At 41.4% G+C, this 27,309-nt stretch overlaps 1 protein-coding gene across 2 annotated transcripts; it reads left to right on the top strand.

Annotated features, from left to right (window-relative positions):
- The first annotated feature begins 3,454 nt into the window (after positions 1-3,454).
- gdf11 (growth differentiation factor 11) lies at positions 3,455-27,270 on the top strand. Of its 2 annotated transcripts, none has more exons than XM_030421292.1 (3): positions 3,455-4,361; positions 19,149-19,522; positions 23,788-27,270. In XM_030421292.1, the coding sequence occupies exons 1-3, from the start codon at positions 3,947-3,949 to the stop codon at positions 24,166-24,168; spliced, it is 1,170 nt and encodes a 389-aa protein (XP_030277152.1). In that variant the 5' UTR covers positions 3,455-3,946; the 3' UTR covers positions 24,169-27,270. The 2 variants fall into 2 exon arrangements, with proteins under 2 accessions (XP_030277152.1, XP_030277153.1); XM_030421293.1 differs by having other exon boundaries at positions 3,457-4,361; positions 23,791-27,270.
- Positions 27,271-27,309: the final 39 nt, after the last annotated feature.

Consider the following 27,309-nt stretch of genomic DNA (forward strand, 5'->3'; position numbering starts at 1 on the left):
GGGGGCGCAACAGGGGCCAGTGCCCCCGTAACTCTGAGTCTGGACCCCCCTGTGGCCCCCCTGACAGGGAGTCTGCATCAATAATACAATGACAGATTTCTTGCAATGATTTTGTTCTGAAGGGAAAGGCAGAAATAAAGTGTCTCAGCAGTTTACTACCCAATCACAATTGCTGAAATTGTAAACACTGCTTTGTCTGAATGAGGGATTTATCCTTTTTTCCGGGTTGTATGTGCCCCCTAACAAAAAAGCCAGCCCCAACCTGGCCCCCCTATTAAAACTGGTCTAGAACCGCCACTGGTTTGGCAGAATTTGAAATGAACCATATGAAACAAAGTATAAAAAAAATGCATGAAGTCTTAGCTGTGTGGCTTTTTATCACACACACAGAGTACAACTTGTCCATGTCCACGTGTGTCACCATTACAATGTAAAATAAACAGACTGGCCTCTGGCAGAGAGCAGAATGGTCCAGGAGGTAAAACATGTTTAAAGGAAGGATACAACTATCCTGAATTACTTATTACCGTAAGTCAAACTGTCGGGGGAATCTCTTCAGAGCGCCTGCATGTTTGAATAAAAATATCAGGATTTGGCACCAGTATATCAAGAATCACATCCCAAGAGAAGTGACACAATACATTGCTGCACCAATATTTTGTCCTGTCCCCACTGTGGATTTGTATTTTACTTTCAGCATCGTATAGCTGCTAAGACGATTTGGTAGAAGCAGATGCAAATATACAGGCTATGTACTGCTGTCAGTGTGGGACACTTTTAAGAAAAAAAAAAAATAAAACATTAATTTTGAAAGCGGCATTGTCAGCAATGGGATAACGCGTGAACAATGCAAAACTACTTTGAACTTCCTTAAACATGGTAATAATCGGTCAGCAGATTGAATTGTTTCGACCACATCCTCTTCCTCTTTCATTGGGGAAACATAAACTATCCAGGATTCTTTAAAGTCCTTTTACTCACAGTTTCATCCAAGGTTTAATCTGAAGTTGACTTTTTATTAGATATTTGCTACAGGTGTTTGTGTAAAGAACTGTCTGTACTGAGGCCAAAACAACAAGTCAAATTCATCTGATTCACATTTAGCAGATGCTAAAGTCCATAGCAACTTACAGTAATTCAAACATTGATGGTGGTGACTGCCATGTGAGGTGCTGACCAGCACATCAGGAGCAGTTTGGGGTTCAGTATCTTGCCCAAGGACACTAAGACATGCAGACCAGGGGAATAAAACCAGTGACCTTCCAATAAAGAGATGCTGGCTCTACCCCCTGAGCCACAGCCGCCCCAATTTAAATATTTTAGTGTGCATTGGACATTTTGTTCATGAAGGAGTGCAGATAAGCCACCTTTACAGCTCTACCCTGGCTTCTTCCATATAGTGTTATCACCACCTGAAGCCGGTGGATTGCTGAAGCACTCTGACTTTCCTGATAATCATGGAGGATAAAAGCTTAGCGTCAGAAGTTTGGATTGAAGGTCAAAAAGTCCAGCCAAAAGTCCTAAATCCTTTATCTCAGACTCAAAAGTGGGACTCTCCTTTCTGGGAAAAAGGTGTTAATGCTGCAGACTCAGGACTTGTTTATGTGCTGAAGAGACTGTGGTGAGTGTTCGGTCCATTAATCACACATCATTACAGCATATTACAGATATATTTAGTCTCTGGAGTGCTCCTATAGGGTGATTAGCTGAAAGGGTGTGTCCTTTAAATGCTGAGAGAAACACTCATCACACTGTTACATCTTGATTTAGGGTTCAGATTTCTTTGCACACAATTTAAGGTGCACTATGTAGTTGGGAGATTAGGAGAAAGATGTTTTATGCCTAAACAAACTAAATCCAAGCTCTCTTTCTTATCATGTAAGATTAATAAACATACTGACCTTAAAGGACAAACAATTTCATACGGTTTTACTTTGTTTATATCTGGTGGACCCTGCCACATTTCTAGCTTCAAAGAGTGTTCTAGAGGCCTCATTTATCTCTGAGAACAGCTTGTTCATTTGTATACCTCATTAATTCTGTAAATATTGAAATTCTGAGTTGAATTTTTTTCTACAAAACTATATAGTGCTCCTGGATCTGTTCAGCATTTATAGCACAAACCATGAATAAATAAAGGTCATAAATATATATTTTTAAAAAAGCATCTATTTCACAGTGTGGACCAGGTGCTCTGGACTGTGACTGTCCTGGATGACACACTGAAGGGAAACAGGTCCAAAGCTCATATGTTTACAAAACCCCTGGATCACTAACTCTTTTGTCATATATATGTGTGTGTGTGTGTGTATATATACATATATATATATATATATATATATATATATATATATATATATATATATATATATATATATATATATATATATATATATATATATATAATGACTGACAGCCCTGTTGTTTTTAATATGGGGTCTGAGAGAAGTGAGAGTACACATGAAAACTGAGAACTGTTCTGCAGCTGTGTTTTCCTCCAGCAGATGTCACCAGTGAGTCAGTGATGAACTGACTGAGAGCAGGCGACTCATTGTTTGTACATGAAGAAATCTGCTCCAGAAAATATGACAACTTTTTTTATTGAGCACATAGAGTAGAGTCATAAATGCAGCAGCTGACCGTGGTGTGTGATCGGGGCTACAGTTAGGACAGATCCTGTGACATTTTTTTTTTTTGACGAAGTGTGGGCTCATGGATCAAATGTGAGGACTTTGAAATTAGAGAATTCTTATAAATTAATGGAAAGATTGTTTAAAAATGTGTTGCATTTCCATAAGGCTCGTGCTTATAGTTTAATTAGTAAGGATTCAAATCACAAGCAGGCCCACATACACTATAAATAACAGAATAGACCTGCTGCTATACTGCATGATTTCACTTAATCTATTAATATAGGCTATTAACTTAACAATGTTTAGTATTGTAAATGTAAAGTGTTACTATAGGATGCAGTCTCTTTAAAGAGCATGAGTGCATTTAGTGAGAACCCTTGGTTTGATTTGAAATGCAGAGGCCAGCACTTTGGACACTTTGACGCTCATTTCTTCTTCGTCGGGCACGCTCGTGCAACTTCTAAATAATCTGCATCAAATCACGAACATTTCCCCAATCAGTGTGTTTTCTTGATAAAATGCACCACAGACACTCAGATGTGTGTGGTTTTTGGAGGTGGCGTGGAGGATTCGTTAGGAATCCATTAAGCGTTTTTTTTTTTTTTTTTTTTTTTTTTTCAATTTAAACCATAATAAACTATTTCTAACAGCGGCCACGGTTTATGTCATCATCATAATAACCCAATTGGGCTGTATCTCTAATGTGAGACGTTGTGTGTGCACTGTAAAAACATTTATAGTCTCATAACAGTGCGCGCACCCTCCCTTCGCTCTGTCCCTCTTGACTTGGTGACAGACCTAAAAGCCTTTTGTTGCAATCTTAGCCAATGGAGACGGATTACGACACCGGGCAGCTGAGATATATAAAGAGCCCCTTTTTGACCGCACTTGCACATTTTTCAGTGACACTTCTGAACATTCACACACCTCCATGGACTAAATTGTACAGAAGAGCCCCAAAAACAACCATTGTACTACACGTGAGCGGGCTATGCATGCATCAGACAGATAATTTAACTTTCAATCACAGCAGCCCGTACCGAGACACACTGGAACGTACTTTTTCTTTTTGACAATTTATTGCAAAAGCTCCTGCTGTTACTGCTGCTGCTGCTGCTCCAAAAAGAGGCAACTTCGGGGTGATCGTTGTGGATTAGATGCATGTCACTGATTCCCTGCCTGTTGTAGGATAAGGCAAGGAGCGGCGCACATCCGAGAGAGGGGTTATAACGGGATAAAACGAGTAAAAAGACAAGAGAAAGAAAGCAAAAAAAAAAAAAAAAAGTTGCATTGCTTGGTGTCCACGCGTCGTCATGCCGAGGTACAACTTCTTACTGTGCTTGATGGTGCTCATCTCCCTGGGACAGTCGGGGAGCGATGAGCCCAATCTGCTGCTGCCTTCTGCCAGCGAGACGCCCACGGATGCCGGGCTGTCCCTGCTGGACGAGGACGCCGGTTCCCACGAGTGCTCCGCCTGTGTTTGGAGGGAGCAGAGCAAAGTGCTGAGACTGGAGACCATCAAGTCCCAGATCCTGAGCAAGTTGCGTCTGAAGCAGGCGCCCAACATCAGCCGGGAAGTGGTCAATCAGCTGCTGCCCAAGGCGCCTCCGCTCCAGCAGCTCCTGGACCATCACGACTTCCAGGGAGACGCGTCGTCCCAGGATGAGTTTATGGAGGAGGATGAGTACCACGCCACCACGGAGTCCGTGATCACCATGGCCTCTGAGCGTGAGTAATAGTTTACAACCCAACAATATTGTCTCCAAATGCGTCATGCGCGTAATTGCGGAGCAGAAAAGGTTCCAGCGGCTCGGGCCCTGCTGCGTGGACAGTGGAGCCGCCGAGGCTCATTAAAGCCACTGACCTAACCTACTTTGTGTTTTTTTTTTTGACAGTCAGATTTGGGGGTCCTCTCTATGCGTCTGACTGATAAAGAAAAAATAATAATAAATCGGACAAACGTCTGTGGTCAGCTGCTGGCCAAGGCTGTCAAAATAGGCTAGGGATTACGCGTGAAGCTGATAAATCGATAATCATCAGAAGAAAGAGCCTCGTCACTCGGAGGCAGACAGCTCCAATATGGTCCGATGAACTTTTGTTTTCATGGTGATGATGATTATGATGATGAGGATGGAGGGCCGAGGCCTGGCGGAGCAGCTTTTAGACTCCCCCGGTCCACCTGCTGTCACGCTCAAACTTTCAGATGTTTTTTTTTTGTGTGTGTGTGTATGTGTCTGACAGGAAGTAAACGCATGACAGAGCCGCGTGAATGTCAAGTGCATTATTAATGATAATGCGAACTGCATTCGGCCGGCAGTCGCACCACTATATCATTTATGTCTTATTCTTTTGCATAAAAGGCCCCTAAAAAAAAAAAATCTGGAGTTATGATCGCGCCGTGGGGCCCTCTGATTATTGCCCCCCTAACAATTTGCTCGGCTCTCTTATAGTTTCCCATAAATCCACGGATAAACCGCAGGCAGGCCCCTCGGAGACATTTTATAAAATTACTGTTGAACCCTGGCAGCTGTGCTCTATCGGTCTTTTATAGGAGGCTCTACCGGTCTCCCTGCTGTTCATCGCAGTGAGAAAAAGTGTGTCCAAAAAGCTGCTATTGTTCCCCTCATGCAGCGGCCCCCCTCGGCCGCACTTGCCTTTTAAATGCGAAGTTTATGGGCGCAGCTCGTTTTTTTTTCCACCACGAGTACACAAAGACAGAGAATCACTTGGGGTCGAGGGGAGTGTGTGACCTTTTCCTGGCGAATCGCGGGGTTCAACAACATTTACACACGTAATATATTCTGCACAAGGCGGATAAAACACACTCCAGATAATCAGAGGGAACAAAGATAGGCCTGTGTGCAGGAGATCTATCTGTCTATCTATCTATCTATCTATCTATCTATCTATCTATCTATCTATCTATCTATCTATCTATCTATCTATCTATCTTCTCTTTTGAACAAACAAGTTGGTGTATATTTTAATATCTTGTAGTTTAAAAACACTTCTTCCTCACCTGTCCTGATTATAGATTGATTGATAGATTGATGATAACAAATCAGCCTTCACTTGACATGTCATAGGCACAAATGTATTAACCTTTTTTTTTCTTCTTCTTTCCAATGACTTCTCGCAAACATCTCCCTCTGCGCGTCTGTTAAAAATAGTTTCCTCTGACTGTTGTTTCTGCTCAGGACTGACGTGAGCGATGCAGCTCGGTTCGTCCTAAAGGAGAAACGCTGCACAGCTGATATCTTGTATCTCACAGGTTAATTTTAAGGAGGCGTCATCGAGCATTTGATGTGTCATCTGTCGAGCGTTTTTTTTGCGTTTTGTGGCCGTTATTTTTGGGACATTTCGAGTGCTGATCCCTGTGTGCCCTATCTCTCTGCCTCCCTGTGTTTCTATTTGTGTCACACAAACGCGAATAGAAAGTAGGCGATACTTGCTGACAATCTAATCTGACACTATTGGATTATCCCCTCTCCACCTGTTTGTACGAACCAGATGAATCCCCCCTCATCTGCACATGAACAAAATCCTCAAACTATATTCCTGACTGTTTTCCTCCCGTCATTCGCACTGCCACACGCACGTTCACACAATGCAAAGCGATCCGATACCTTCTCGGGCCAGAAGAAGAAGGCATTGTGCATGACGCTGGATAATTGCGTCTCTCTACCGGCCTCATGCCAGCCAGAGGATCTAATGACTGACATTACTGCTCTATCTGTCATGTTACAGCACTTCCTCTCCGTTCTGTTTGCCTCATCTCTTTACGTCAGCTGCAGTTTTTATCATCTGCTCCTTCTCTCTCTCTCTCTCTCTCTCTCTCTCTCTCTCTCTCTCCCACCCCTCACCCCCTCCCTCACCCCCTCCTACCCCCCACCTTCCTCCCTGTTAGCCCCCTCTCTCCTTCCTCTTCTTCTCTCCGGTACTCATGGAAGAGTTGAGAGAATGAGTGCATCTCTTTTTCGCCTGTGGCGCCTTAGTGATCCCACAGGATTAAAAGTGCCTTTTTCTGTCTCTCTGATAGAAGGAGGACTTCAAACACTATTCCCTGCGCACCTCGAACCCAATCACCCTTTCACGGTCGTGCACACTGCCTTTGATGGGCCATGTGGGTTCACACAGTACATACTGAACTGGACCCGTGCCAGAGTTGCTTCTTAGTATTCACTCAAGGTACGTGGGTGCCGCAGTGGGGGTTGAGAGGGTCCATGCTTCCTGGTCTCTAATTACTATGAAATTTCATGGAAAAGTACATCTATTTATATCATAGTGCGGCACTAAAACATCTCCCTCCATACAGTGTGTTGTGTAGGTAACCGCTCCGCTCGCTGTTCATGCAAAAGGAACATTTTTGGGTTTTATCAGGGTCATTTCTCCGTGCAGCACTGTGAATGAGCTCCTATCAACAAATCCATCCGCATTCACACGAGAGCTGATCTGTTGGTATATTGATTGATTTATGTGTGTAATTGTGCGCGAGCGTGCGTGCAAAGTGTGTATTTTGGAGCTCAGTTTGTTTTGCCCGAGGTGGGGTGAGGATTTGACCCCACTAGTAACCCATTTGTCACCTGTCCAAGACATTTAGGCCAGACCTTCCTCGGCCGTCACTGACCCTCTCCTCTTTTTCTTTCTTTCAATCATTCTTTCTCTCCGTGTGTCTGTTTGGACGTTGTGATGCTGATTAACCCCACACTATTCATTCAGTCATTGTTGGATAATGCACTAAAAAAACTAACTATTCTGCTCGAGAGCATCAGGCAAAAGGATTCAAAGAGAAGTGGCACCTCTGTAGACCAAGAATACTCATGGTTGTAGTGTGTATTGTTGCACAACAACTTAGTTCAGGTTGTTTGTGAAAAGCTTTTAGTATTTCTAGTCATCTTCCCCCTTAAGACAACAATATTTTCAATTTTGGAATTCAGATATTTGCATAATTGTTTTTCTGTTAATTGTAGGCTATCAACATGCAGGAAATAAAGTAATCCCTTTAATCAAATTGAAAGACAGCGACATGTTCTGCTTAGCTCTTCACAAGTCATGCTCAACACTCCCTCAACTGGAGCTTCCTATATCCGTTGTTGATTACCACCGAAGCGCCGGAGCCCAAAAAATGGTGTTCAGGACAGCCACAGTCCAAATATTTTGACTTTTGTTTAATGCTTTAGCCACTATAGTGAATGCTTTCAAATATTTCCTTCCTTGTTTTGATGCTTTTTGTTTGGAGTGCTTGAATTGCCTTCTGTCTTTAAACAATTTTTCTTTGCTGTGAAATTTTGAGTAATTTTAATATTGTCCTGCCGCCAAGACTCCAGCAGCAAGCATCACTTGCTGTCTCTCCCTTCACATTGATTCAATGTTTATTCCAATGAACAGAGATTGACTTCTAACCATCACGGAAAATCATCATCTTTAAAATTGAAAACGGAGATTTAGATCAAATTTTAAACAACTCTGATTACCACTAAGCCACTCTCGAGACACTTCACTTTGTTAAACTATTCTATACCCGCATTTTGTCCCATCCGTCACGATTGTGTGTACAGTAGGCTAATGTTAGTAAAATGCTATTGGTATTATTATGTAATCCTGTTAAGATGAGGCACATTCAATTCAAGCACAGGCTTACACAACTCATACAGTACATACAAATGACCATCCACACACGTGCACAAATCTATACAAATTTTCCACATGTGCACACTTGTGTAGACACATGAGGATGCTCACGCACACACACCCACACACACTCACACAGTCACACACACACTCCAGAGAAAAGTTCTCCTATTGACAAAAAGGGTCACAGAGTTCACAGCTATGTGATATATTGGAAGAGGAGACTATTAACCTCATCGGGTCTCTTTCTTTGGCAGCAAAGACGAACCGGTAGTAACTTGAACACTTATCCCCCACCACACACACACACACACACACACACACGCTCACACACACACACACTCATCTACTAACCACTCCCACAAAAAAACAAGTCTTTTATAGTGTTGACCCTATAAAAGGGTCATTTCCTGAAGGTGCAGGAACCATAAAAATTAAGAGGGAGAGCGCTAAAAGGACAGAGCAGCAGAAGTCGGACTGTCTTCAGCTCACTGGCCAGTGTTTGCTGGAATTTGATGACTATGTGAGGTTTTTATAGATTTATTTATTCCATGGAGGTCTCAGTTTGACGATGACACCTGTTCTCCCTGTGTAGTTGCTGGCATCAGTTAAGGGAAAGATAAACTTTGGTGTTGAATTGTTTGGACGCCGGGGGGCACGACCGGTTTGTTTGAAAAGAAGTAAAAACCTAAGAAAGAAAGGTCTGTGGGACTGTAGAAATTGCACAACATACTGTCAACTTTATGGGTAATAAAATTTCAAAGGGACCAAAGTCTATTAATACGGGGACAAAATTTCCCCCGGACCTCAGGAATCTCACTCCTTCCACCCTCCTTCCCCTCTTCCCACGCTCCCGTGTACCAGGCCCTGCAGACGCTCTTTCCTATTGGCATTTGGGAATATGTTGCTTTGGAATTTAATGCATGCTTTCCCAAAAATACAACAGTGAGAAGTTGTGAGAATGGATGTAAGACGGCGTTTATGTCAATGCAGCGGCATCTGTTGTCTCCCTTATAAATAAAGATGAGCTCTGCTTGTGGTGAGCTCCTTGTTGCATCTTTGAAGGATTTCAGAGAGCATGATTGAGTTAGGTGCGCCGCGGCTCATGTCGTGGGTATGAAGGGGGGTGGAGGGAAGAAGGGAGTGAGTCCACGGGGAGCAACAAGCAGCCCAGTCCTATCCTAAAGGGACAGAAATCATGGAAGGGTTTTATAGGTACAATTAAAAAGACCTGAAACAGATGTTACGTTTCACTAATAAAGGAAATAATTACTTCACACCAGTAATTAAGCCCTGTGTAGGGACATGAGTGAGGAGGAGGAGGAGGAGGAGGAGGAGGAGAGTGAAAAGATAAAATGGAGATCATTGAGGGGATTATTGTTGATGGATGCGTTCAGGCTCTGTGTGGTCGTGTGCGAGGAGCTGCTAAGGGTCAGTTTATGGAAGAGTCCATTAAATCTAAGAGGCGTTTAAGCAAGGGAAATGCTGCATGTGCATAATGCTGGATCCCATGAGGGAGCCACTGTGTTGGAAAGAAGCACAATTAACGGTGGATTACCTCACGATTATCTACATGAAAATTTAATTAGCCTCCTTTCTGCTGCAAAGGAGAGCAGCTTCTCGCTGTATTTATCACCTGTGGTTGTATTTCTGCTTGCCATACCCACACCACCCCCAGGAAGTTCATTATGGGGGTTATGAAAATGCACAGTTGAAGTGATTTCTTTAGGGATGAGAGCCACAGTTGATTTTAATGTACAGCACGGATGGATGAAGAGATTCTCATAAAGGGAACTTTTATGTTGCTTTTGAAATTCTCGGGGAAACTGCATACGCAGAAAATGCTGCCTGGAGGGAGGGTTGGCACGGTCTGGTCACACTAACTTTGTCTGTAGAGAAAACTCTTGGCTGAGACTCTGACAGATTTGGGTGGCTTCAGGGATTGTTTTTCGTAGCTGAGTGCGCTCAGACAGAAAGAGAAATATACCACATTTTTGAGCCTTCAAAGCAACGTTTTATAAGAACTGGTGTTTCTGCAATTCGGCTGAGTTCACTTAAACACCAGGATTGTAAATACAGATGAAACTGAATATGTGCATTTGTTTTGATCCAAAACACGCTAGCTGATAGCTTTGCTAACCCAGCCAAACACTGAGCAGGTGCAACAACACAAGACATAATACGCTAGCATTACTTACCAGTGCAATAGCAAGAAGGACAGCTCGATGGCTGTTTTGCAGACTTTTATTTCATGAAGCTCACGCTAATGCCGAATAGCCAGTCCAAGGTTTACCTTGCTCTGTCACTTTGTCCTTTTCTCTTCATAGCTCATTGCTCCAAGGTCCTCTTCTGTCTTTTCCTGGTTCGGTTGCCCACTCGCCCTGCTACGGTTCTGGCCCAATCCATTGCCACCCCTCTCCTGCATTCCCAGCCTGAAAACCTGTTTAACACCCAACAGTCACCTGGTGCTCTGAGTTCCCTGTCTGGTCTGGGCAGAATCAGCTAGCTGCATGGCTAAACGAGCTAACTTGCTAACAGCAGCTGTATTTGGCAGGAGAGTCTGTAAGACCATAAAAGAGTTAAGGGCCGAGCAGCCGAAAGACATCAGAAAGAAAACCAGAAAACATTTTCTGCATAAAATATTATCCAATGGTGGTAAATTATGTAGTGCCATAAAGCTTCATGCACTTCTCACTGGAGATCGTACTCCTGATTTATCAGCAATTGGGGTGCTAAGAGAGACTGCCACAGGTTCCATTTTCTCTCTTACAATAGTGTACCACCCAAATGATTATCAGTTAAAACAGTTACATAATGTAGCTTGAAGGTGATGAAATGGTGTGTGTGACTAAAAGTACATCAGTGTGGATCAGTCTCCCCATGCTTTCATGACATGTATGTTTGTAATGCCATGGGAGCAGGTTAGAAGTTCATGTGTGTTTACTTAGACACAATTAACACAGTTAATGAATAAGAGACATTGAATAACAGGGATTTTGAGTTTAGTTTTTGAGCTGCCTTTAGAAGAGATCATCGTCGTCTTACTGTGTACTGGAAGTTTGTTCCAGCTATCAGACTCCTACCAGAGAGACATGAGACAGAGAGGAGAGAATGATAAAAGTTTTGTTTGTATTTGTATAATCTGATTTGTTTATTTGGTGAATAAACTGGACTTAGCAAGCACTATCACTTAAAAAAACTAATTAGGATAGGTGTTTTTAACAGAGTTGGCTGGGAAGCCAGTGAGGGATCATGCCCTTGTCTATGAACTATCACAGACTGTATGATGTCACAGTGGACCAAGCCACTGTGACATCACCAGTTTTGCACTTAAATACTTAACATCTTTTTTCTGGAGACAGACGTGACCATATCTGAATGTGAGGGTGGATTTCAATGAGAAGCCCTGAAGCATACCCCGCTTTATGATCTATTTGAATCTAAATGAAACCATAACTTTTAAAATGAACGCCATGTTTTATTGAAGAAGACTTAACTAGTGATTGAGACCATAAACTCACCAGGAAACCGTTCACAGAGGTAACAAATCAAGTGAAAAGTAGGGTCATGTTTTCATAAGCTTACATACAATCTGACTGCTGGCCATAAGAAAAATTAAGGTTTAAGGGACTTCCATATTGGCTTCACTTTTCAGACCCTGAAAGCTCTGTCAATATTTTATCCAGTCTACATGCACCACTAATAAAAAACAACTTAATGGTCATGTACAACAGACTGAGGCAGCGTGCAATATGAGGAAATTAAGTAAATGATGTTAAACATTTGACAAATAGATATTAGGTGTCACTGGTAAATTAATCATAAGGTTAAAGATATTTAATTTTCATCATAGTAAATTGTAATTTCATTTATTACAGCAGGCTCAGTGTCACAGATACACTGTCATTTAAATTGATAGAGCTGGCAGATGTCAGATGGTTGTTGGAGAGTCAGATCTTATTCCTGTTCCTGGTTTCATTGATCTGCATTAGTGTGAGTCTCTCTTTTAATAAATGATTTTGTTCATGAAATCTTGCATTAAAAATTAATTTTGAATAAACTGTTGTTTTGCACCGATAATGTAAAAAAATATCAGTGACCATGTCTCATTGCAGAAAAACAATTTTTTTTCTTGGCACTGGTTGTACAGTTCGTGTTGTTGTAGGTCACTTGTAGCATGTGGAACGGGCATATAGGTAGGCAGCAGGATTGGAAATGTGCTTGTTCAAACAGGCGATATCAAAATCAAACAACTTTTTGGTGTTCTGCGTCCAGTAAAAACTAAAACTCTGTCATTGTTTTGTATTGTGGAGATGTTTCTCTCTGAGTCAGTTTGTTAGGTTAGATTTGCTTGTTACACTGAGCAACAGTCCATAAAAGACAGACGATAAATCATTACATTTGATGATTAAATCATGGCTTTTGTCATCCCATAGACCAACCAGGTGTCCGTTGGCATGTTTTTGTATGTAACCTGGTCGCATTATTCTACAGTCCAGTGAACTGATGACCAACAGTAGAGTGCAATTTGATAATGGTGTAAGTTTTATAGAGATGTATCACATTATCACCTTATTCAGTGACATATGGTCAGCCTGCAAATCAAGAGATGATACATCTGTATGAGTTTTACATTTCTATCATCTAAATAATGGCTGGAATTCTAGCCATTTAATTACTCAATCGCCTCTCAAGTGTTTATTCTCTTCCTTCTGTTTTCCATCAGTCACCTCCGTGCTACACCCCTGCTGAAGCCTTTGCCTCGAGGCTTCAGCCAGCGATTATCTCACAAGAGGGTCACTGCCAAATTGAATGCCAGAGACACTTTGGTAAACTAACACACTGCAGCACATTTCAGATCAGAGTCCCAGACTAAGAAATTAAACTTCCCAACAACTGAATTGTAGTTTGTGGTAAGTTTTGGCTGTAAGGTCAATTTTATTTGTGAAAATAGTGCCAAATAGAAGTTATCAAATGGCAATTCTTTAAAGAGCAGGTCTAGAACATACTTTTAATGATATCGGTTATGATGTTGACAAATCATGCAATCCTTTTTTGGATGCTGCCTTTCAAATGGCTGAAGATGTAGCTGACAGATATTTGAGGATATTTTAGAGGACTGATGCAATTAAAAGTGAGTCATCTTGCAGTGTTTTCTCCTTTAAAGAAAATAATCTGATGGGCGCACTGAATTAATATATCTTCAGTATTCATTCATGATTTTGCTCAGATATCTGGTCATGTCAAAAGTTTTGTGTTTAACTTTTGAAAACAGCAGCCGAACATTGTCCTCTGACGTTAACGTCTTGCATGCATGTGTGGATGCACACAGACACAAGCGCTGAGACCCCAGCATGCTTCCTGCTGTCCAGCTGTCCACCTTATTGCACTTCACTGCACGCTCGCTCTTTTCATCCTCTGTCCTGCTGGAGTTGTTCCCCTTATGATACAAACATATATAACTCCAACACTAAAAACAATGAGCTGTTTGCTGGAGATGGTCAGTTTGGAGCTTGTGTGTTTATGTGTGGTTGCATGTTTCTGTGTGTGTGTGTTTGTGTTTGTGTGTGTGTGTGTGTGTGTGTGTGTGTGTGTGTGTGCATGCGTGCATTTTTGCGTGCGTGTGTGTGTGTGTTCACTGAGCTAGAACAGGGAGCATTAGGAGGTGTCTTTTGTTGCTCCTGGGGGGCTACTGTGCTCAGTCCTAATAGGAGTCTTGTGCCTGCCGTTGTCCCAGGGGAGGGCTTCTGAATGAGGGGGTCTAACTTCACACACACCCCCCTTCCTCCTCCATCCCCAGCTCGAGCCTGGCCTCCCCCACCACCCTCTCCCGTCCCTTGGGACTGGCCGAGAGACAAAGAGGGAGTGCGGCTGGGGTGGGATGGGATGTTTGAGGGGGTGCACTGTGGCCCCTGTCTTATTAGAAGGGTCGTGAACGTGTCACGATGATTAATATGCCGAGGTGCGTGGGGATACCCTAGAGTCACATTTATTCAACATGAAGGCTCCCAAACACACACTCACCACAAAATGGCACATTTGCATTTCCCATTAAGAAAAGAAAATATAGATATATATGCAAATGAAACTCCTATCTAGGTTTATGCCATTATGCATTATCCATTTGGACTTTAACAATAAGTGACCATTTCTCTCGCCACACCGCTTCAGCTGCAGATTTTCACCTGATTGGGACGAGTTACGGCACGTGTACACGATATGCTCGCTATCGCCTTTCAAAAGTTGTGATGTAAAACTGAAACGTGGAGAGCATTTTGTTGTTTACTTTATACTTTGATACCTGATATTTAACAAAGAAATCTAAAATAGATTTGGACATGAAACAGTAATTGGTTTTTAACTCCAAAACTAACACAATATGCTTTGTTATGTGATTTATCCTGTCAAGATCATTGGCTGGGGATCTTATAAACACAGTAAACATAGTGAGGTTACTCTTCATTGCTAAAGTTGGACGCTAATCTGGGACTTTGACCTCGACCAATATAACAGCTGGCTAATATTGGCCTGTCACAGTCGGCTTATGTGTTCAATAACTTCTTTTGACAGAACTTAATGCAGAAAAAGATGCTCGGGGTAGTTTATAACTATTAAATCCCGAGTGAAGTTTCTTGATTCAGAGCAATGATGACATTTTGGACAATGATGTTTATTGTTAAACTGTACAATATCTTGCTTCTACTAAATTCTGCTGATAAATCTAAATTTTCGACACCTTATTATTGATAAAAGCCCTAAAAAACCCAGTATCGTCAGGCTTTAATGTTTATCAAAAAAGTAGAGATCTTGGGGATCCCTCTGCCATTTTTATTTTTCCTATTTTCCTTGTGGAAATCAAAGATAGTTTGACTGATTAAGAATCTACAATTTTAGCCATACTACCAACATTTAATCCCTCTCACTGCAAACACATGTTAACTATTCATTGTGTAAGGGCACCTTAACGTCTCCTCTCCATCTGTTTTCAACAGTTTAACTGGCTCCTGCTCCTGTACAGCATTTGGTTATTAAAAGCATTTAACTTTGAAACAGGCTACGGTCGTATTAAATAGGACAGATGGCATGGTGAATAAACCCTTATATTCTATACGTCTCCCCTAACATGCACGTATAGGAGGCTGTGGGCTATGTATGGGACACAGGTACCCGGGGAGTCCGCCAGATGTTTGATAGGCTCACCTGCAGGCCTGCTGTGTGCTGGCAGTAAAATTCATGCGTTGCATATGCTGCAATTATACCACAGGGAAATAAGCTGCTGTAATAATGAAGTAGGCTGGAAACATGAGGAGGGAAAGCAAACAAGCCTGTTTCCTCTGGAAAAACACAGCCTCTGTCCATACTTACTTGTGTAAGTTTGACTTTTTAAAGTAAAATAAGCAGTGTTATGATTGAATACGGATTCTCTTCATCTTTCAGCAGTGAGGTGTTATTGCTCCAGTAGGTGGTGCTGAATGCAAAATAAGAATTCATACCCTTACTACAGCAAATCAGAGAATGAGCTATAACTGAGCAAATCAGGAAATTAAGCCATAAAATAGTCCTGCAGTAACATTATGGGCTCTCCTAATAACATTAATGTGTTATGGCAGCATGAGCAATGTTAGTGCAGGTAGAGGATTAAATGTCTCATTGGTTTTCTGATCTTTACAAGCTAGCCCTGCACTCGTGGAACGCTCTGCCAAGATGTTGGGTGTAATTAAGCTGCAGGCATTCATCCTTCGTGCTCGTGCACATACAGGATCTATAAAGGCACAAATTGATTTCACCTATCAATGCAGTCATTGTTTAACATGACGTAGCTCATGTGTTGTGCATGTGTGTTTAATAAGCGGGGTCCTAACTGGATCACTGTGTACGCATGGGCTCTGCTTCTCGGATTACTCCTCCTCAAGAAAGGCCTCTGCTCCATAAACTGAACCATTTCTGCTCTGCAGTGTTTGATGGTTTGCTTCTTCTTCGTCTCTCTCTCTCTCTCTCTCTCTCTCTCTCTCTCTCTCTCTCTCCCAAGAGCTCAACAAAAACTGTTTGCAAAGGAAGAGCTGGTTGTGTGTCGGCGCCCATCTGCAGTGATTAAAAACAACAAAAAGTAGTAATCACAAGTAAACCCCAAGCAAACTGCAGAATCATTCATTCCCAGTTTTGTGCTGATGAGCAAACACAACACCACCCACGTTAATTGCTGTGACCCCAGCAACCCACCAAAAGGAACATTGACATATTGTTTGTCCAGCGTGAGACACTGTATAATTTACACTCACTAATGACTGTCCATGGAAATACAGGCTGAAGGACCACGTCTGTCCCTCGCTTGGCCCTAATTCAATTTTTCGCCCTGGACTGGTCTAATGGATAGTCCATCTGTACCTCGGTGAATTCATATCCCTCAATGCATGCCCGTAATTCAATTACAACACTTGTTTGGTGTAAAAAAAGAAAAACAGCCTGCTGCAGTGTTCTCCTGGTCAGTTGAGGTTTGATAAACAGTTCACTATTGGCTGGAGAGTCTCCACCCTAATCAAAACAAAAACAAACTGTGGCTGATTCGGCGCTGTTGTGTCTCTGAGATTTTAAATGATTCTCTCGGTTTCTGTTGTGAATAAAGACATATTACCATTGCCATAGGGTCGACCTTGACCTTCAAACTCAATCTGGCTATTAGGGCAGCCCCTCCCCAGCACCCCTGAGATGTAAAGAGGCTGACGGTTTTGACCCCTGATCCCATTTCTTAACTAGGCTGAGGTGCCAAATAACCTTTTGACCCAGGAAGCATTTTCAGGTTGCCTGAGCAACCTCAGATTTAGCAGTGATTGACAGCTGCATACAGTTTTTTTTTATCTGCCTTCTTCTTTTTCACACGAAGGAACAACAACCCTCCTCTGCGAGATGAATGAGAGAATACAACGGTTTATTTGCTACAATCTTGAGATTTAATATGTCAAATATGCTCAGAGAAAATGGGCAGATTAGATATTCTATTGTACTCAGTTGGCACATTATTATGCCAGATAGATTCAGAATAAATTTCCCTTAATAAATGAACGCTTTACATGGAAATGAATGTATGAATGCAATGGATGGATGTCATTATATCAGATGGAGGTCTATGTAAATGAACCATGTGCAGATTTGACATGTGGTGCAAATCACAGAAACACCAGAGCCGAAGGATCATGACAGGAATAAATCTGCCTATTTTAGGAGACGGCTGGTGTTGTTTGACGTAACCCTTAATCCACACCCCAAATATATTTCCAACCGGGGCAAGCCACTAAAAAAAAAACTTGAGTTGTTTTAATTTTGCTAGTTGTAATGTAGGGACAGACCATTTCATTATGATTGACCCAGGGGAATCTAAGGTTACCATCTGGCCACTGGCCACCATTACTGATCTTTGTTTTAATATGCAAATGTGTCTGTTTGTCCAACCTTGATGTAATCACAAATGTAACCTGACTGAAGGGACCAAACAACAGGACCATGTGCATTTGATAATGGACAGCCTTCATGCAGATGCGACTAAAAGGAGCAATCGGACAGAGAAAGGCAGTTTACCAAAATAAAAGCAGTGAGTCTGTGTAGGTACGACTGTTTCATAATATCATATCAAGAAGGAAATACTGATATCTTCTCTGAATTAGCATTGTGCTGTTTCTGAGAATTACATGCACTCAGGGTGTGTGTTCAATTTTAATATTCATCGCGGAGCATTGGATTGCATTTCGAAAGCAAGCAACATCCTGTGTGTTGACAGCAGTGTTTTAATGAGCTACAAACAAATGTGCCAACGTTTCTCACTGACATCAAGATCTGTGGTCATCTCTGGCTTCTTGATCAACTCCTTTGATGAGTGGAGGCTCTGCTTCAAAACAACTGCAACTTTGATTTCGGCACTTTTATCTACTCCCTTTAAAACTTACATCACAAAAAGATCATCATCTGCAGCTGTCCATCACTGTGATGAGGTTGATGATTGATGATGAGGAGTCAGTGTGACTGTCCTGACTTATAATAACTGCACCTGCGATGACCAATGATGCTACAGGCATATATGAATATAGCAATATATGCTGACTAATTTTCTCACACTGGTTGCACTGTTGCACCCGACAATGCATTTTAACTTACAGTCTTAACACATTACATAAATGATTGTAAACAGATTTTTGGGGGCAACCAAATAGTTGCACCCTGGAGCCCTGTATAGCTTTTGTGGGTATTACAGAGGAAAAACTTTGCACTTCAATAATACATGAATACAAACATGAATATAATAAACTAAACTAAGCGTAGTGACTCAGGGAACTGCTGAGAGAGAGAAGATCTCCTCCAGCTGATGGACCACTGTAATCATTGTTATTGAGGTAAATAATACATTTAACTGTTGTCACTGAATGATTCTTTGCTGGATTACTTTATTTGTGTGTGTGTTTTTGAATCCCTCCTTGTTCCTTTTTTCATTTAAAGTTTGGAGACATTTCCTTGTCCAAATATTCTGTTTTCAACTGGACTTTGCTGATAAAATCAGATCAGCTGCACAGAAAGAGATGTGTTTGGAGCCGGTGACGCAGGAACTAATACAGAACGGGGCACCACCTGCAGAACCCAAAATGTCATTAATTGAGGTTTAAAAAAAACATGTTTATCACCAAAGATCGAGACAAAAAAAAACTGTTAGGCAAATTGATTGAGGTACAATGCATGTTGGGGTAGAGGTGTTAATGGTATTTGTGATGCTTTTATTTGTTCGATGAATGAAGAAGATGAGAATAATACGCAACACATTTTTAATGTTGTGGGTCATCAAACACTGTTTATATGTATAATGTCCACTGCATATAAATGTAACTGTCCTGTTTTCCACAGCGGAGCCCCTGGTGCAGGTGAATGGGAAGCCGAGCTGCTGCTTCTTCAAGTTCAGCCCCAAACTGATGTTCACAAAGGTGCTGAAGGCCCAGCTGTGGGTGTACCTACGACCGCTGCAGCAGACCTCCACCGTCTACCTGCAGATCCTCCGGCTGAAGCCCGTCACAGAGCAGGGCAGCCGCCACATCCGCATCCGCTCCCTGAAGATAGAGCTCAACTCCAGGGTTGGCCACTGGCAAAGTATTGACTTTAAGCACGTGTTGCAGAACTGGTTCAAGCAGCCCCACACCAACTGGGGGATCGACATTAACGCCTTTGATGAGAGCGGCAATGACCTGGCTGTTACCTCACTGCGACCCGGGGAGGAGGGGCTGGTAAGGACCCTCAGACCTGTCCCTGGGGCAGGGGGGGATCACTTTCATTATAGCTCAGAGATATGCAAATACAAAATCAATCAAAGGAGAGCAGACAAATCGTATTAGTGGAATAAAACGTGATTCGAGGAGAAATGATGTTAACTTAGACAAATTAAATATTGGAACAACATTCTCACTAGTTGCTATTTAGTGTGACCGCATCACAGGCTGCTGAACTGATGCATAAGAGGTCTTCTGTTTTCATCAAAGTTTTCAGACTGGATGTTGTCCAACAATATTTTATCTTGAGTCCTTTATATTTTATATATCTTTTTCAGTGCAGATTTTAAAAAACATTCTTAAGCATGCTGTTGTTTTAGATTTCTGAATAGTGTGTTCTACCCTCTGGGCAGCCATTGTTATTTCATTTTCATTTAATTATTTTTGGTGCATTTTTTTCCACTACGTTTGTAACACAGGTGTTACTCATAATTTGAACTATGACTTTTTTCTATTCAAGTGTATCAGTAAGTCAGGACACTGTGACAGTGAGTCGTCACGCACAGCAGCACCCTGAAACTGAAGGAACCATTACCGATGTTGTCATTTACATCTGTGCTTTTCCTACTGTGGCATGTCAAAATGTCTTCAGTGGAAGAGGCTTCTGTTGTAGCTGTTTATAGTGGATCATTAATTTGAGTTTTAGTGATTAGAACATTTTTTTTCTTTTGAAATTTTCACAGTAAATGATCGAGCAAGTTAAAGTTGTCATATTGCAGTGAAATTAATCTGAATCAGCGGCAGCAGGGAAGGAAAGGAAACACATTCACAGCTGAACTAAAAAATGTGAAACAGATTTTCAGTGGATCATTCTGCATTATGAATGCTAAGAATAGCATTTTTTGTGAGTGTTAACAATAATAGTGATAGGTAATATCGTGCTTACAGCACAAACCTGCAGCCAACACAATGTTTTTGTAAATCTGCCTTTATTCTAACAGCTTAAGTCACATAGTCACACTGTAAAGAGAGCAGCTTCCATCTGACTTTTCTCGCCTTAAACACTAACTGTAAGTTTTATTTGTTTAAAGAGACTTATTGTATATCTCGGCACAGACAGGTGATATGAAACAGCAGTGTTTTAAACATGTAGGAACACAAGAAGCGCTTTATTCTGTGTCCTTTAAGTTGTAGCTCTGTCCTTTATTTTAACCAAATTGTAGATTTGGAAGAAAAGATAAAATACAACCAGTCACGCATTGATGCACCACATGTATTTGTATGTATTTGACCTTCAATACCGTCAGTGCAGCTCTCTGTTTGAACAATGTCAGCCTTGACCCCACTATATTTAGTTCAGACCAGAGACAACACAGCTGCTTTGTTTGGACCAGTCTTCACCACCACATCCTCTGCTACTAGCCAAATCCTCATCTTCAAGTCCGGTGCTTACCAATACTACCAAAAAGTATCTGCATCATATGTGTGATGTCACACATTCTTCCAGAGACAATGTCCGCCTTCTGTGCACACAAACTGAAATTATTCCTTCAAAGATAACGTAGTACTTTTGCCAAATGTGAATGGTTCCTAACCTTATGTTCCTCTGAGTAGTCCCTGAGTTTTTTAGCCTGATGGACGCTCCTGGGCCTCGCCTCTGCGAACAGGAGTTGAAAAATGTGCTGCGTTTGTGTCTAATGTCATGGATGGCTTTGCACGGATGAATTCAAACTTCAGTGGGAAAGCAAAACCATCTGTGAACCATCGATCTAGTTAGAAAGCTGAGAGTCACCGCCTCTGACAGTAAACACACCACATCTATGTTGAATTTTTACCTTATTTATGTTGTGTGTATACTCGGATGATGCTAGAATTTCGTTGTACACTTGTGCAATGATAATAAAAAGGATTCTGATTCTGATTCTGATTCTGAATTATGTAGGTCACTCATCCCAGTTAAGCAACACCAAATATTTACAAAGTGGTCATTTGGGTCAGATCTTCACAACCCATATCAGAGGTCAGCTCTGGTGTCTTGGCCAATAAATCGCTGCCCTCTGAGCACACAGCAGTGTGCAGTATTATTCTTGAACAAAATTGGGAAAAGATCAAAAACACAGGCAAGTGTAGCAAAATAAAACAAAACACAACAAGCAAAGAAAGAGTCAAACTCCGCTTCTCCCTGATCCTCTGTGTCTTTTTTTCTACAACAAAAGCCCTAAAGCCCAAGCTGACATGGTCTCACCCCGACGGCCTTTCAGCTTATTTCCTCTTTTGAATGCGTCACAAAAAACTGTGCTCGAGCCCAGCTGGAATCACTGTGGGGAGAGGAAGGCTTTGTAAAACAAACATGATGGAGTAAAATATTTGATCCGCTTGCCTTGCCCAAAGGTCAAGGTTATGGTAGCCTGCAGATGACCTCGTGGGTCAGGGATCAAACCGAGCAAACAGAGTCCGCCAGCGACGTCAGAAAAGCCCAGTTTCTATCAGCGCTCTTTGACCGGTGCTTGGATACCAAATTGTGTTGCTGCTTTAAGAAATGACAATTCATATTTTTTGTGAAATTTCAGTTGTCACCTTGGGTCCTTTCAGGTCGTCCAGGTGTCAATGTATTGGTTTGGAGAAAAAATTGGTAGCTATTAGCAACTGTTAGTTATGCCGAGAGTTGCTCTGCTTTTCATTCCTTTTGTTTTTTGTTTCATCAACATGATATATTCTCTAAACTGAGCTTTTGCTGGACCTCAGATTCACTTAGTGGAAATAATAACAAGACCTGATTTAGGAGATTAGATATTGAAAAACTTGGGGCACAGAGATATACCAATGAATAGAAATGAAAGTGTACATGACGTATTTACCTTTACATTAGTGAAAGCCAGAAAGCCAGGCCTTCTATGCCTGGCTCACATAAATGCAATAATGTAATCAATTACGCCTGTGATCTTCCTGCTATGACGGGCCAAAATGTCCGCCTCGAAAAAAGGTCCATACTGTTGTCATGGTTACAGATCAAATCAAGTTCGGGCATTACAAAGCGCTCAGCGGTGGAGCTGACCGAATGGCTATTTTCTGTAAGATAAAAAACATAACTGTGTGTGTGACAAACTGCATGAAGCAGGTTAGGATTATTAGTTCTGGTCTCAGGAGTAGTAAAGTGCTTTAAATGTAATCTAGATTTAATTAACATGTGGTGTGTCAGACAGGCGCTGATGACCCGGGACTGAAAACTAAACTGTGCTCGTGTAACTACTGCTTGATTTTTGAAAGAGCCTTTTTCAAAGCAGATATTTTTCCCAGCAGGAGAAGCACAGGTGAGACTGATAACATTACGGATGGTTCAGACATGACAGTGTGACAGTGAGCCACCGTGAACACTAGTGAAACTGAAGCAACTCAGTAGAATTCAGCCATCAATACTGTTATTATTTTCACCTGTGCTCTTGCTGCTGTGACTGTGAGAATGTCTTTGAGGCTCACTGGGCCGCTGTTGTGACTGTTCATAGTGGATCATCAGTTTGTGTTAGTTGTGTCATCAGTTGTGTGTAATTTCCCAGGAGGTATGTTTAAAGAACAGTCTCAACGCACCAAGTTGGTATGGTTGAATATATATTATCAGAAGCAGCCTAATATTGAGAAGAAGGTTTGTCTTATGTCTGAGATATCAAAGGTGCTAGCAAATCAACACAGTTCATGAAATAAGCAGCTAATCCGTCAGATACGTCGGACCACCTTGTTTAACTACATATCTTTAAATGTTACAGTACAAATTTTACAAAATGACTCAACATGCTGGAATTGATAGTTGTTGTTGTTGGCGTGACGCCAAAGAGTTTAGCTCTATTAGGACTTTGTTTTTTCAAGGAGCTTTTGTCTACTTCAGATAATACTAATTCAAAACAACAGTGTGTGAAAAGTCTGGATATTAGTTTGGCTTCAAATAAGACAAGATATAGTAAGCCATGTAAAAACACACAAAATGTCTATTTCCTTTTTCTTTTCGTTTTTCAATACAGTACTGTGGACCATAAGGTTAAGCAACATACGAACCCTTACAAACAGTATGATCACATTTATCACATCAACTCTCTGCAAAAAAAGCGCATACCCCAAAAAGTTGATGCCCTTTAAAACACTAGTGACATTAAGTGATGACAGAATGACCAAAAAAAATGAATTTGCTCCTTCAAATATTTGTGTTTCTGATGTGTCAGCCATGTTGCTGCTGTTGTTCTCTTATAACCACCTCTTTCTCTCTGTCCTGCCCCTCCTCCCCCTGATTCCAGCAGCCGTTCCTGGAAGTGAAGGTTCTTGAGACGACCAAACGTTCTCGGAGAAACCTCGGCCTGGACTGCGACGAGCACTCCACCGAGTCTCGCTGCTGTCGCTACCCTCTGACTGTGGATTTCGAGGCGTTCGGCTGGGACTGGATCATTGCTCCCAAACGCTACAAAGCCAACTATTGCTCTGGCCAGTGCGAGTACATGTTCATGCAGAAATACCCGCACACCCACTTGGTGCAGCACGCCAACCCCCGTGGCTCTGCAGGGCCCTGCTGTACACCAACCAAGATGTCCCCCATTAACATGCTCTACTTCAATGACAAGCAGCAGATCATTCACGGCAAAATCCCTGGGATGGTGGTGGACAGATGTGGCTGCTCTTAGGCTGCAGGGGAGACGCACACTTGTGTACAGCCACCATCGCATCGAACCACCCAAAACCCTTACGGAGCTCTCCCCTGGCACCAGAACCCACTCCTCTGCACCAGATTTCACTTTTGCTCAGCCACAAAAATCACCCCACTGGGTTTCCATATTTCCAGTAATTAAACTGATTCTAACTGTAAAAGAAAAAGTTATAAATGAAACATGAATCAAAAAAAAAGACTAAAAGGAGTGACTGATGGGAATACAGTACATTATGAATGATTTAAAGAGCTTGTCCTGGTGGAGCAGCTTCAGAAGAAAAACGGTAAATGAGACAAAACTATGTTATAGAGTGCGTGTTAGTTTTGTGGGTTTTTAAAGATTTTGTTTTTTAAATGGCATCTTTGTGAAATGTCCGGGTTAGTGGATTGAGATGACAGGAGACATGAGCATTTACAATATTTTTTAAAAAGCATTTTCAGTCCTAAGGTGAGTTTGGAAAGTCACAGATATACTTACTTACGGGTGAGATTTGATCCACGGAAAGAAAAAAGGTTTGCAAGGGGGCATAATCAGAACTATTCTGCAATCTTTCACTTTAACAAAAACAGAACAAAATCCATGCTAATGTAAGGAGGGTTTACTGTTAGGAAGACTGTTAGTATAAATCCAAAATCTTGTTTACAGATGTTTAGAGATGTGCTCTAGAGATGTAAAGTGTTGAGGAGATCCAAAACCAAACCTGTACCCTCTATTAATGTATAACACCCCAGTGTGACATTCTCGAGTATCTACGAAACCTTTCACAGCTACTTTGATCTTTTTTTATTTGTAGTCCTGTAAAACTCAAAAATGTAAAAAGGGAGAGAAGAGGTTATACTATTTTAACTCCAGTGTTAAGAGCGCATATATAAAGCCAGTATAGCTGTTTCTGCCATTCTGCAAAAAGTAGATAATACAGATTTAGGTTTCAGTTGCACACTAAAGTCTAAAACAGTACTGTAAAGTAGATGCACTCTGAAGTCATTCAGCTGTCAGAGGAGGAGGAGGAGGCGGAGGAGGCGGAGGAGGAGGAGGAGGAGGAGGAGGAGGAGGGTCCTGCGGGATGACGAGAACCTGACAGATTTCCTTTCTTCTGTGTAACAAAGGAAGATACACTTTGACTCCTTCAACCTTTGCATTAGCAGAAGATGCACTGTTTCATAACTTGAAGAGGCCTGGGAATGAGCAAACAGAAAGCAGAATCCATGCCCTGAAATAAAAACACTCAAGGGTGGCTCAAACGCTCACCCGCAGCACAAAACATGATTACAGTATTAACACTATAAGTCGACACACTAACACATACAGTGTTCACGTCTGTGTTGAAAAACACGTGTAAGTTAAAGAGCAGTAGCTTCAGAACTCGTGTCAGGACAGTTCATTCGTCTTTTCTCAAAGCTAGTTTCAGGAAAGATTTTTTTTAAATGCAGTACTGTGCTCAGAATGAATAGCTTTTATACATCACAACAAACCACGTAACATGCAGAGTAAATCAAGAGAATGTAACTCAACCACTGACTTTAGTGTAGAGAACATGTTTGATTGCGTTTTGAAATGCCCCCCATCCACCTCCACCTCATATCGTCATCATCGTAACGGAGAAAATATTGTTAGTGCTTGAACACAGAGTAGATTAGTTCGCTTGAAGTCTGTCTTTGTCTCCTGGATGTCAAAGCAAAGATATCCTTTTGTTGTAAACGAAAGCACTATGCTGTTGGATAAAGGAAGAGCCTTCTGACATTATATATAAATGATATATGTATATATTAAAAAAAAGGGGTACAAAAACCTTTTTTTGGGGCACTCTACCTTACCAACAATAAATTTTGCACTATGGGACGTTCATGGCGTGAGGAGGTAAAGTGTTGTTTGTGTTTTACCAAGCACAAGAGAGCTTGTACAGTATAGGATAAAAAAAAAAAAAAAAAAAACTATTCAAGCTTCTGGTGAGCAACCATAAACTAGAGAGGTTATCACCTCGTTTTGTTACCATCACGCTTTCCTGACTTTTGTCCGAAGCGGGGGCCTGTCCATACACTCACACACTTGTATCCAATCTGGAACCTGGACGTGCTGTACCAGCGGCCTGAAAGGCCTCCTTTCCCACTTTGGGTGATAAGTCATGTGTATAATAAGTGTCTGGATCAATAAACATAGAATGCTTTAACTGGAAATGGCCCGCCCACCAACTTTAATCTGTTACCATGTTAGAGAGAGACTACGTCCTTTTGACTTAAACAATGTGTCGACTGTCTTGCGTAGACATGTTTTTGCCTTTATGTGTATTTTAAGTGAAAGCACCCATGTAAGTATGGGAGGAGTATCCAGGGATTGTTAGCCAAAGTAGAGGATGACATGTTGTGTGCTGTAACTTTTGTGATCGCAGGAAATTATGCTAGAACATTTCAAAGGGAGGAATAAGCTGGTTTAGGGGCAGTGGTTGGAAATAATACAACTGGTCAATTGTCTATTTATTAATATTAATTACAATGCATTTCAAAGTCTGTCTACCTCACTTTAGCCTTCTAAAAACCTTGCTTTTTTAAAAAACAATTGTCATCGATTAATCTGTGCAAACATTTAACCCATAAGAACCCCACCCAACCCCCCAAAAAATGTAGATGAAAACCACAGGGTCCCCTTGCTCTCAGGTTCAGATTGACTTATTGACAGAGTGACTGATGGTAGCGGCTCTGGTAATGTGTGGTCAAAAAGAAATAATTAGCTGTGCCCACTGCTATGGCTTGTTGAGAAGTTGCATTTTGAATTTTAGTGTTTGTATACTGGTATGTGTGAGAGTGTTTTCATATAAATATATGAGAGTAAGAAATCTCTATGTAAATACCTACCCAAATGTTGACCTTTATGATGTTTTGGACAGGTTCACCGCTTCTCATGTTTTTCTCACTTTCCCCCTTCATTCCTCCGTTCTTTGTGTAGTTTAAAAAGAAAAATCACCCCAACTTTGTAGTTTAATGGTTGTGCATATGAATAACTGTTCAATTGTTATTTTTGCCTTTTTGTTGTTTATTTACTGTCATTTTTCTTTTGTACAATAAATCATTTATTTAGCTTAAAGGAGTTGTTGTTTGTTTGCTGCATGTAGTGCACATGTTT

Source organism: Sparus aurata, chromosome 6 (assembly GCF_900880675.1).
Source record: "Sparus aurata chromosome 6, fSpaAur1.1, whole genome shotgun sequence".
NCBI lineage: Eukaryota > Metazoa > Chordata > Actinopteri > Spariformes > Sparidae > Sparus > Sparus aurata.